General features: G+C 37.5%; 1 protein-coding gene across 2 annotated transcripts in view; it reads right to left on the reverse strand.

Moving 5' to 3' along the window:
* Positions 1–12,707, reverse strand: part of OTOGL (otogelin like) — a 94,850-nt gene that overhangs the window by 31,786 nt on the left and 50,357 nt on the right. For both annotated transcript variants that reach the window (XM_048302318.1, XM_048302319.1), the window contains exons 29-36: positions 10,251–10,367; positions 7,331–7,487; positions 6,788–6,814; positions 5,166–5,333; positions 3,344–3,622; positions 2,602–2,719; positions 1,288–1,367; positions 107–376 (exon numbers count right to left, since the gene is read on the reverse strand). In XM_048302318.1, coding sequence (XP_048158275.1) covers positions 107–376; positions 1,288–1,367; positions 2,602–2,719; positions 3,344–3,622; positions 5,166–5,333; positions 6,788–6,814; positions 7,331–7,487; positions 10,251–10,367 — 1,216 coding nt within the window. The remainder of the gene's footprint in view (positions 1–106; positions 377–1,287; positions 1,368–2,601; positions 2,720–3,343; positions 3,623–5,165; positions 5,334–6,787; positions 6,815–7,330; positions 7,488–10,250; positions 10,368–12,707) is intronic.

Below are 12,707 nucleotides of genomic sequence, written 5' to 3' on the forward strand. Positions count from 1 at the left end.
ACTGCTGAGGCTTGAAGAAGAATTGGAAAATCTGTTGAAGGGATGGGTTTGGAAAGGGCACTAAGGCTGGCTGTGCTGTGAAGTACATCAGAAGGCTCCACTGTACTTGGTAATGAAAATGTTGAATAGGTGGCTGCATTAGATGCTTCCAATGAATAAAAGTCTGTAATGGATTGTGCCGACATATTAATTCCCCTTGAAGCTGTGTTTGCACTCATGGTTATTTTGTCTGTCACACTGATGTGAGTTGATTCATTCCCTGAAGTAACAAGTAAAGGAGGTGTCTGAGGAAATCTCTCTGTGGTAGCACCCATGTGAGAGATTAACGGTGAAGGTTTCAGTCCAGTTTCTGATTCTGTAGGTGTCACAGGTATGCCTAAAAGGAAAAATGTGTGTTTAACTGTCTTTTATGTATTATTAGAAAATAAAAATAGCAAATCTATCTACTGCCCATTTAAATATCAAACCCCATTTAAATATTAGCAAATCACATCTTGCCAATGGTTCCAGGTCATCTGATGACTTTGAGGAACTCAGCTGACTCAAAATGTTTTCTAATTTTCTCTGCAGAAATGAAAGTAGTTAATTTTTATTATTGGTGAAAACCTTGATTTTGCAGAGCAGGTTTGAAGCAACAAGGCAATTCCACAGAAAATTCAGTAAATCCAAAATAGTAAAATATTTGAAACAAATACATCATTAGAATATAGTATACTATACGAGATAACTTTGTACTAGCAAATATCAAGCATAATGTATTTAATTCAAAATCTGTACAATAAAATAAGATACAATATTAAAGTGACATTTTAATATTAAAATAATACTTTATCCCCCAAAATAAGCAAATAATGTGGTATCTTTGCACACCAGAAATTATGAAATAGATGAGCTGAATTTTTTAGTGGTGTGTCATTCTCTGAAAAGACTGAACATTTTGTCACATCTCTGCGTCTTTCATCTGGGATCTCTTCCTTACAGATGCATAATATACTAGCATTATATAGTTAAATATATAGTTGCTCTGGGTATAACATAATCACAAAAGGTTATATATGACCCACTATTAGAGAAATACGAGAATTCAACTTGAAATATAACTTGTTTGAATGCAGAAGCCGTATTTTGGATGATTGGAAATGGAGTCTATGTCCCAGAGAGACTATCTTCAACAGAAAGGTGTTCTGAGAAAGCATTTAATTTAAAAAAATGTACATTTGATTAATCCTTTCCTGAGATCTCTAGAGTAATTTGTAAGAGTAGATCAACAGAATAAAGTATACTTACAGTCTTCTGGATAAACACATCTAAGTGTGACCTCATCAAGGATCATGTTTTTGGGACAGTATGGCATGCATCCTTCAACCCTTTAAAATATTGCATAGTCAACTCTAAAGCCACAGTAGAAGTACAAGTTAATTTTAAATTATTTTGTTTTGGCCAAACAAACCATTAGACTGTCTTTTCAGAGTTCTGAAAACTTTCCAATGAAATGATGAACATAGCATTTTGAGGCATTTCAAGGTAAAAAAGTTATTGAGCAGCATAATTCTATTTCTAAAGTGTTAATCATTATTTGCATAGGCTGATGAACATGATAGCTTTGGACCATTCTGCTTCCACAACTAGGTGGAAGTTTAGATCCTGAAGCAGAAAGGTTTTCCACAGAATGCTGAACTTCTTCTACAAGACTGTTGTTTTACCCAGATATGTTCATTTTTGATATCAAAATATTTAGACTGACTCTATAAAGCCTTTTTCTTGTGTCCTTTCAACGTCAGAGAATGCAGACAAACCACTATATTCCCAAGCCTTTTTTCATTCTGGGGGGACTATTCAATAGGAAAATCATGACATTAACAATAAGTGTTCCCATAAGGAAAAAGCTTAGAATACGAACAGAGAAAATTAGTAATATTAATAGTATTACTGATCATAAATTGCATATGCCTAGGGAGTCTGAAATCTAAAATATCCTTTATTTTCCACCACATTGTGCTTTGTGCTTTTAGGCATTTTTCCTCTTAGTTTACTGTGGTTTCATAGAGGTCAGGGAAGAACCATGGAGACAGGAAACCTGTTTACTAAATCACAAGGTAACATCACCGCTCTGAAATGCCTCTCTTCACGTTGATGGGCATCTCCCAGTATAAAAGTTCCCTGTTCTTACAGGAGAGGGCGTATTTCTCCCTTATTATTCCTACAATTTTTGATCTCTCTCATGTAAACACCAGACAGCGTGTTGTTTTAGCATCATGGTATGCTGGTTTAGGATGCAACTACAAACCCATAGAAGGAAATAACGTTCATTTAATTTAATAGCTTTCTACTTAACCACTACCAGAAGCTAATCCTCTGGGCTAAATACAAACCCTCATTCTTGTGTTGGAAATCACATGTTAAAGGGAATACAAACGGTGGGAAGTGAGAGGCTTGTAACCAATGTTTTCATATGACTTGTAAGAGTTTCTCATAAGAGTGATATTGAAATTGGGGTAGTAAAAATAAATGCATATTGCAGCAGCAGTAATTCTCAGAATGCATATGGTATGCTTAATACGAAAAACAATACAGTAGCAGTATGAGACGAATTTTACTTACAGAGGAAGAAATTTACATGCTATTCCTTCAGGATCACTACATGTCTTAAAACAAGGATTAGCACAAGATTCATATCGCCATTCACACATCCTTCTGTAAGGCACAGAAGCACTGAGTTCTGAGAAGGAAAGAAAGGGTATTATTTATTGATTTTATAGTCAATAAACAATACATTTACGGCCTTTGCTATAACATACATTGGGATTTTCAGATAAATGAAAAAATGAAAACCAAGTAGACAAATTCTTTAGAACTTTCAAAAAATGTGAGATTTTGTTCAGTTTCAAGTATTTTAAATTCATTCAAGCTAAAAGACATTTCAAGCTTTGACAATAAAAATAGCTATTCACTTTTAGAATATACTCTGTTTCAAAACCTAAAAGATCAGTTAAACATAGTGAAGATACTGTTGGTTGCACATGTAATACAATTACTCAATTCATTTAAAAGAATAGATATCTATAGACTACTAATGAGATATTAACATACATCCTTTTGTGACATGCCACTTCCTTTTTGAAAGAGTAAACCAATGAAAATATAGTTCAAAGATAAAGTGACCATCATATCTGCAAAAATTAGAAAATAATAGCATTTTGAGATGGAATGGAAGACAAAGAAAGTAATTAAAAATAGGATAAAAAGTTTGTTACTACAGCTGATGAGAGACAAGAAAGAAAGAAAGTGCTCTGAAGGCAAGCAGAAAAAGAATGTTTATCCCTAGGGATTATGCAAAATTTACCTTCAATACTAAAGCTACTGAAATATTTGAATTCTTCTGAATCATCGTACTTTTCCACTTTAACACTGGATGAGGTGAGAATGATGAAAAAGCCTTTTTTACTGTGCAGTTCGAAGGCACTGAGCCCTGGACTCCAGAGACCCTGGTGGTGGAAGAAGGTGGCTCGTCTCTGAAAGGAGGCACTTGCTTGCCACTGCTCCAACCCAATGGTTTCATTGTCATGTACATACAGAAAGTAGTTTGGTCTTTCAGCAGATTCAAAGGAAACAAGAGATAGAGCTTCCACAGAAGAAAGAAAAAATAATAAAGATAATGAGATTTTCACAGAAAACAACTTATAATTGAGATTAAATCCTACATATTGGCTGTTAAGTGGCTCCTTTTAAAAACCTGTTTTTCACCAAAAAAAAAAAAAATTCAGCTTTAGGTTGCACAGAAGAGTTAGAAATGCAGTGCAGGACCTAAAAGAGACTTCAAATGATCATATAATCCAGAACTACCAGGCAGCTAATCAGTTAGATCAAAACTGCATTCAGCCTACTGCTACTAACCTTCAAAAATGATTCATAAGCAGTCTCATACTGGAACTTGCATATCTTGGGAGTTTTTCTCAAGTTTGGACAAATGTCTGACAGCTTAGCAGTGCCAAAATTTCATTGGTAAATAATATCATGTTGTAAGAACATTGAGGTCAGGCTTTTTTTATATACAGTCATATCCAGAAATACAGTAAGAAAATCTGTGGCCAAATAAGAGACTTGACCTCTATTTGCTCTACCACAAATCAAAAGTGAAAAAAATTCTCTGAAAATGCATTAATTTATAAGAAGATTGACTTAGTAGCTGATTTTCAACTTGAATAAAGTCTTGAAGTTCTTCATTCAAGAGGAATACTATCTTATCCCTCATTTCTATGTGAAAGTCACCTGTGTATTGCACAGAGATAATGAATGTTTTACTTCCACTTTACATGGGGAATTGACAAGACTGAATTAATTCTTCTGTTGTATGTATTTTCCATTTCAAAATCACATCTAAAAACCTAATTTCCCCATGGCAATAAACAACGAAATGTTTGTAAACTTAGTTTGAAATTCTTCTGTGGAGACAGAACTTCTTTTGGGCTGCTGATTTTTGAGGGTTTGTGATTTTTTCAACAAATTAAATTATTTGAGAAAGCAATGACAAAATCTTTATTGATTTGTCACAAATTTCATATATGTGAAGAAAGAAAAATAATTACAGAAGGGAAAATATTTAAACATTTATTTTTGTTGCATAGTTTGGGTAAGGCTCAATAAGTGAAAAATAGAGCTTAGGATTCAGCTGTTCACCTAACTACCTTCTACATTGCATAGAGATGCTGCTTGTTAACAATGCAGAAATAGATTGATCATTCTAAGTTGCACATTTTCTAGGTCAGGAAAAGTAACAAATAAGGTGAAAACATAAAGTAGAACAGATTTTACTGGAGACAAAAATATCCTGCATTGACATTCAGTGTTGATATTTGCTAGATACTTGTATAAAATTCACTGGTTTCCACTTATACAAACTAACTGGATTTTTTCACAAAGTTATTCTATTTTGTAATATTTCTAAAACAATTCTTGAAAAGTCAACTTTAAAGCTGGAAGTGAGGCTGTCTAATATTAAAAAAAACCCTAAAAATTTAATCCCTCCTTCATTTTGAAATTGGCCACTTACTCCAATAACTAAAAATATCTAGACTATTTTAGGACATTTAGAAGATGCAGCAAAAATCATTCATATAGTTCGAGATACGTATCTCACCATTAGCAAAACCCCTGAGAACACTTACATAAATCTTTGTCTTTGAAAAGACCTGGAGTTATCATGAAACTGAAAATTACATTTCTGTGTGCTCCGGTTCTAGGCAGGGGAAATATCCTTCTGCTGGATACATTAGCCCCTATAATTGTGTCATTCACTCCAAAACTTGCCAAAATATAGGGTCCTTCACCAAGACCTAAGGGAAGAAAAATCAAATAGAAAAAGAAAAATCATCATCACCTAACATACAAAACTTACGTCTTAATTTTCCACTTGGTTCCACTTGGTAGTGGTAACATGCATAACTGTCCTTGGCCTTAACCCTGACAGGCAGCTAAGCACTACACACCTGGTCACTCACCCCACATCTCACAAAAGAATTAAAGGGGAAGAACTGAAAAAAACTCGTGGGTGGAAATAAAGACAGATAAATAATGATTTGGTTTGAGTTTTGTTTATAGAGAAATAAGGAAAAAGAAAAGGAAGCAAAAAAAAAAGCCAATTGCAAGAAAAGTGATGAAAAAACCAAAATTCTTCACCACCAGCTGACCACTATGTAGGTGGACCCTAAGCAATGCCAGCCCCAGCAAATCCCCTCTGATTTCTGTTGCTGAACACAACACCATGTGTTCTGCAACATCCCTTTAGTCAGCTGGGGTCAGCTGTCCCAACTCTGTCCTCTCTAACTTCTTGTGCATCCCCAGCTTGCTTACTGGTAGATCAGCATGAGAACTGGGAATAGTCTTGATCTATGTAAGCAGTAGCTAAAATACCACTGTCATCACAAATACAAAATACGTTAATTAAATTCATGTTAACTATATGAAAAAAATTAGCCAAACCAGTACCCCTTCCTGCTTTTTCATAGAATTATAGAATAATTGAGGTCAGAAGACCTTTAAGATCATCCGGTTCAACCATCAACCTATCACTAGGATGATGTTCACCATCAAAACCATGTCCTTAAAACTTCTTGAGTAAGATAAAAGTCCCTATTACAAAGTAATTGTGGAAAGTCAGCCATACCTAGCATGATTTACATGCTACTACTGTACTAGGCCTGACAGGAGGAGAAAAAAACCATCTTTATAATGATGCTCATTATAGGATGCAAGTCATCCTAGTCATCAAAAAATGTTAGAAGTCAGATTCATGTCATTGCACTTAGTCACGTTTCCCTTTTCAGTATCTATTGCTCCCTACAAAGCATGTACACAGTATCCAAATATTAGAGCAGATGACACAGGAATTTATTCTGTTAAATGAATACCACTCTCATTCTAAGGTACTGTTCTATTTACAGCATGGTACTGTGAGACTTGTGCATAAAATCCCGTAGCCTATTGAAGTCCAAATGTTGTAGGTCCCAGCTCTGAAATTTATAGTACAAACACAAGGTAACATCCTTCTGGAGCTTCTCCCTGACTGCTACCATATGTTGTAGGATGATGGATCAATCCACCTCCCACACTGCACATTATGAAGTTATTAATGGAGATATTAGGGATTACTAGGATCATTCAACACAGCTGGGCCACTAATCTTCCCTCATTAAAAATAAAAGCAATGTTAAAACTACATACAGCAAGTCAAAGAAAGAGCCCGTAAATTAACTGAGTTTTTTAAACAGGAATATCAAATACTACATACCTTGGTTGTAATATTCACAGTCATACGCTAAAAGTAAAAGAAAACAAGCACATTATTATTATTATTACTACAAAGTAACAAGAGAATCCTTGCATATCTGCATTCTAAAAATGTAAAGCTCACTTTCAGCAGAGGAAGTTTCATGTCCCACAAGATATTTCAGTCAGTGATTTTATTTCCTTAGACCTCTGTTCAGTGACAGCAGGCCTGAAGCAGGAATTATTCTACAGCCAAGAACCCTTCTTGCTGTCAATGAAAAGAAGAATGAACTGGATCTCTTTGCAGCCCTACACAGAAAACTGGACATCCACCAGTGCCTTTCCCACAGTCTCTGCACAAACACATCCTGAGCACAGCCAGCCCTTTGCAGCAAAACAGTAAATTTAGGTGTATAAGAACTACACAGCTAACACAGAGACAGCTTGAGAGATGTGAACTGTGTTTATTATCCCTCTGCTTCTGTCATATTTGTACAACTGGGCAGAAAAAAGCCAGAGATGCCTCCCAGACGAGCTCTGGTGCATGGCCAGCTGAGGTACCTACCACAGAGCAAAGGAGATCGCCAATGAATTGCTGCTCCCTGCTGGCAGCACTTGTGGGCATAAGCTGCAATACTGGTACACAAACACTCACAGTCCCCACCAAGATTGCAGTTGCATGTATCTGTGTGACAATTTTTGATAAAAGAAGTGACATCAATCTACAGGGGGGGAAAAAAAGAAGAAAAATAGGTGGCTTAATTGCATGAGCTGTACAAATTCCTCTTGCAGCATTTTCAGCAGGAGTTTTACTTCTGGATTGACTGAAAGAATTAAACACAAAAATAAGGTATTTTTCAAAGTTTGGGCATATTCCTACACAAAAAGTACACTTCAAATGATCAGCTTATACCTAAGTTACAGGTCAAAAGAAAAATTCAGTCAGTGACTATTAACATGCTTGTCCACACACCTGCTGTTCATCAACTTTAGAGAATTATTGAAGCTGGCAGTTCTGCTCTCATAAGGCAAATACTGCCATCTCTAGTCATCCTGTCAGTTTTGCATGAACAACAAAATCAGAGCTGCAACTCTGATTACCAAGTTATTAAATTAATAAGTTGTAGAGGGGATTTTTCCCAGGGACAGAAAGATTAAGACCACTGGTGACATTGGGCAGAAAAAAAATATTTCTGTACTTATAAAGATTTTAATATAATTTGCCCACAAAACTTCATTAGATCAGAAAACGACATTCTCACTCTAAAATCCTATCACAATATTTCATGGTTTTACATGATACACTATTTCTTGAGTTTAAATCATCTTTTTCGTAATATTGAGCAATATTTCCGAAACAGTGCTCTTACTCAACACATGGAATGTTTAAAGAAATGCTTTTCTTCAGTTTAGTCTCTGGTTGAGCTCAGTTGTACAGCACTCAAATGGCACACATCAGATTACAGAAATACCATCACAGTAACAAAGCAGCACTTATCTAACACAAAGACAGCTTCTCAGCTGGCAGCTGCTAGAAGCTGGCAGGGACTGGATCAAGTGCAGGGAGATGTTACTGTGCTTTCATTCTTTTACTTGTTTTGAAAACAGGGATACCCCTGGGGATGTGAGGGACACACACGAGAATTAGCTCCATTGAAAATGGCAGTAGTAGCTTTGTAGGAATCACCAAACAGCAAACTGGCCCCAAAGACCTCAACCTGTCTCTCATGCCTGAATAACAGCATCTCTCCACGGGTCAGCAATATCCTGCTCTTGTGACAAACTGGGAGCCTTGGGCCAAAGCTTCTGCTGAGTTCAGGAATTATGAGGAAGACCTTTTTATCTGCAAGTGTTCAGGTTCCTCAGACCCTGTTGAATTCAGTGCTTATCTGGACAACTGCAATCCATCAGTTGCTGCCAGCCAGAGATGCAAGATTTTGTCTCCCTGAAAACCGGGCATTGCTGCCTGAGTTGAACTCCAAGGCCACCTGTCCCACAGGCAGGAGTTTGCCTGCATGCACTGCAGGCTCTTCAATCACCCACATAGCAGGAGCAACAAAAAGCAACAAAAAGCCCACATCTATTATTTTTCCATGCCCCCAATGTCAGTCTCTGCTTGGGCTTTTTTCTCGGCACCCAGTCCCCCACCCAGCAGTCAGCTGCACATGCCCTCGATAGGAGGTCACTTTACATTACATTTGCAGAAGCTGTACTTTCACATGCTGATTAATAGGTCCTAAAAACACATGAAAGATGTTTGCTTTACAGACTGTCCCATACAAGATAAATATGTACATGTGGAAATATTTGACTACTTATTAAATTACATGTTTTGCACCTGGCATAGATTTTTAAATATAATTATGCTAAATTTTTGGCATCATATTTGCAAATTCTAATCACAACGTGGATATAGAAAACGAATGTTCAAGAGAAAAGGTCTTTCTAAGTTGCTATAATAATACACTTTCTTAAAAACCCTCAGAAGTTCCATTTTATTTATTATTTGGCACTTTGAAAATACACTCATCATTATGTTCTCAGGCACATACTCAGAAAATTCTTTACATAGTAACTTAAGTCAACATTAATAAATCTCTTGGGTTAAGCTACTGCAACCTCCTACACAGGCAAATTCTTAATCATGTTCATGTCCAGCTTCAGTCCTGAAAGTCAGGAGGTTCAGCTGGGACGGTTAATGACATCATTTAGTATTAATAATCATGAAGAAAGCAAGAGACTGAGATGAAATGTCATAGTGGTTCTTGTTTGCACAGGTGTAAAGAAGCACCTAAATACCATTGGGAGGCTAAAATTGGAAATAGAGAAAAGTGTATAAAGCAGGTCTTGCATTGGTAACGGGTGGATTAAAATGCCATAAAAGATTATCACACAAACTTTTGTTGTCCCCACCTTGTCTAGACTTAACTAAAGGACATTCTCATAACTCAAGCCCCAGGCTCAGCCAGATATTGGGAAAACAAGGACACCAAACTTCAAAGTTTTGATAAAACCAGATGATAAGCTGTCAAACAGTTAAAAATACCAATAGCTCTGAAGCTGAAATCTTGCTCTTTCATATTTATTTCTATATAGAGCAGGACACTTAACAAAATAAAACCATTTGAGCTAAGCTGTAGGTGCATTACACATACACTTTATTTTAGAGTCCTTCCATTTATACAAATTTATAATTTATAAAAATTTAGCTACCTATATAGATAAAAGGTATAAATAAAACCTAGAGAATAGAACCTTGATTATTCAGTCGACTAACTCACAACTCTGTTACCACTACTATATTTAGATTCCAGTCTTGAAAGGAACAAGGAGCTCTGCACAAACATAGCGCACCCACACAGAGATACTTGCAGGGATTTACTCTGTATCCTCACATTCAGACTGAGGGTAATGGCAAGAAGAAGTTAATTACTGGAATTTTATTATTTTCATGACAGCATATCTTGAATATTTAATAAACTTACCACATTGCGACAAGGTGCAAAAAGATCACTGTATAAAATTGAGCATTCCTTTTTGGCATAAGGGAACTTGCTCTGATGTACTTCACATGGTCTCAGTGTTTCATTTGGGCTCTTGCACTTGAAAACAAGGAAGAACACCACAAATATTTTATAGGTAGCTGTGTTTATCAGGTACACCACAATATTATATAATTCAATACTTACATAATCAGAAAACAAAAAATTTAAATGCTATCTTCTTCATCTTCTTTCCATGATTTGTTGTTATAATTGAAAACATTTGCACAAAAAAGAATCTGTGTTTCGTTCTAAAGCACAAAAATGTTCCTGCTGTCTGTTCAATGCATAAAGACAAAATGTTTTCTTTGCGACACATTATAATCATTACCAGAGCAACCAACTGTAACATCACAAACAAATACATAGTCCAAATCCATCCTGGGTGGTTTTGCACTGACTTTAAATGGAGTCATACTACAGATGGCTTTAGCCCTGTTAGTTCAAATAAAGCCGCAGTGGTAGGAAGGGAGCAACTCATTAAAAAAAATAGAGTCAAAGATCATCATGATAACTCGAAAATGGCTGAGGTACAACAGCATCACTTAAAGGGTCTCTTCAAAAAGAAAAACAAAAGAACAGAAAAATACAGGAAAGGGACATTCAAGCTCAGAGAACACAAGTTCATCCAAAACCATGCTGTCTAGGTGCAGCAGGGAAGGTGGGTGTAACGCACCAGGAGGGTATGACGACAAATCCACAGGCATCATCGGGGTGTCCCACAGCAGCCTCAGCTGCAGTGCAGTCACCCACCTGTGCTGCCCTCCTGTGCAGTTGCTCAGACACTGCTGTGAGGGAATGTGTGGCCAATCCCAGGAAGGAGAAGCATCTCATGCTTCACAGTGCTCATACAAGAACATTTCCCAGTGGCAGAGCTGGGTTTTAGGCCTCTGGCTTTACAGTATTTAGATTTTTCAGAAATGGTGACCAGGATACACCTTCATAAAGGCCAAAGGTCCTTTCTGAAAAAATCCCTAAGGCCTACTGCGGGGGCAGATGAAGTGTCAAGTCTGCCTGAGCACAGCCTAGCAGTAAGACCAAGGTCGAACTTAGATCCTGAATGTTCTGGCAGACACAGACATTAGGAGATTACATGATATTTTATAAATATAGATCTCCACCAAAAGGTAAGGTGAAAGTCTGGGCGGCATAAGCAAAAGTTGTAACATCCTGCAAGTTAATGTGCTGTGCTTTTTAAGGGAGACGCTGAACTGATAAATTGAAAAAGAAAAATTCACACACTTCATACAAAGTATTTACACATTTGTTTATGTACGACCATCTAGATGAGCAGTAATTCTTCAAACATTTGCCCTGTTTCCTTACAAAATTTAAATGTTTTATGTACAATGAATGGAGATATTGAGGCAGAGAAGCCTCAAAATCTCTATTCCAAAGCATTCTTTCATGAGGTGAGAAACATTTAGTCAATTTTCTGCTGTGTCAAGGAGAGAACAGATTAAAAACTGGTCCTGACAGACATCCAAAGGGAGAATGTCATAGGTTAGCAAAGCATAGTCCCGGAAGTGATGTTCTGCAAAGGAGTGCTTACAGCTTCCTCTATGACTTGACAGAACCTATCAGCTGGCCAGCTTGAATATAGACAATTCTTTAAGCCACTTAAAGTTGTGACCGCCTCTGTGATCCACACTTAAGAATAGAAACCCTGAGGCAGAGGCTCTCTCTCGTTTCCGGCGCTGGGACAGGTGGCTGCGGGCCCCGTGCGGGGCCCAGTGCGCCCAGCCCAGGCCCTGCTTGGGCCAGGCCGGGCCGGGCCACGGCCATCCTGGAGCCGATGGACCTGTTCCAGCCGTGGAACTCCCCTCGCAGTCCTGCTGTGGGCAGCCAGAGGAGCTCGGCTCCCCCTCCTCTCCACTGTGATAAGCCATATTCCAGCTACGTGAGATTAACCCTTTTAGTGCTGTGAAGAGCTGAAAACCTGAGGGAAGAGAAAGAGGAGATGCTTAAAGCTGAAATTCTGTTGTGAAGCTATGATATATCAGAGTATCCCGTTGTAATTTCATGAAGATATGGAGGGTGGAGTGTTCAATTCAACTCGTAAGCAAAAGCACCTGCGCTGAGATAGGCAGATGCTGAAGCAGCTGTAATTTCATGAGAAGTTTGAACAGGGAGAGATGGAAGTGATGAGGACTTTTGCTCCAAATGGAAAAGAAGAAAACCTCAGTTCCTAGAGATGCTCCCAGAGATAGTCCTAAAGATGAAGATGAGGAAGACCCTTTGCTCCCAGGGAAGGAGAAGGGCCTCTGTTCTTAGAGATTAAATGCTCCCAGAGATGGGTGAAGAGAACTTTTGTTTCAGAACGGCTCAACCTTAAAATTGTACCCCAAAAAACTTCAAGAGTGGACCCTCAAAAGCAGTTGTGGGAAAAGCTGCAAGTTG

This window comes from Corvus hawaiiensis, chromosome 4 (assembly GCF_020740725.1).
Source record: "Corvus hawaiiensis isolate bCorHaw1 chromosome 4, bCorHaw1.pri.cur, whole genome shotgun sequence".
Classification (NCBI taxonomy): domain Eukaryota; kingdom Metazoa; phylum Chordata; class Aves; order Passeriformes; family Corvidae; genus Corvus; species Corvus hawaiiensis.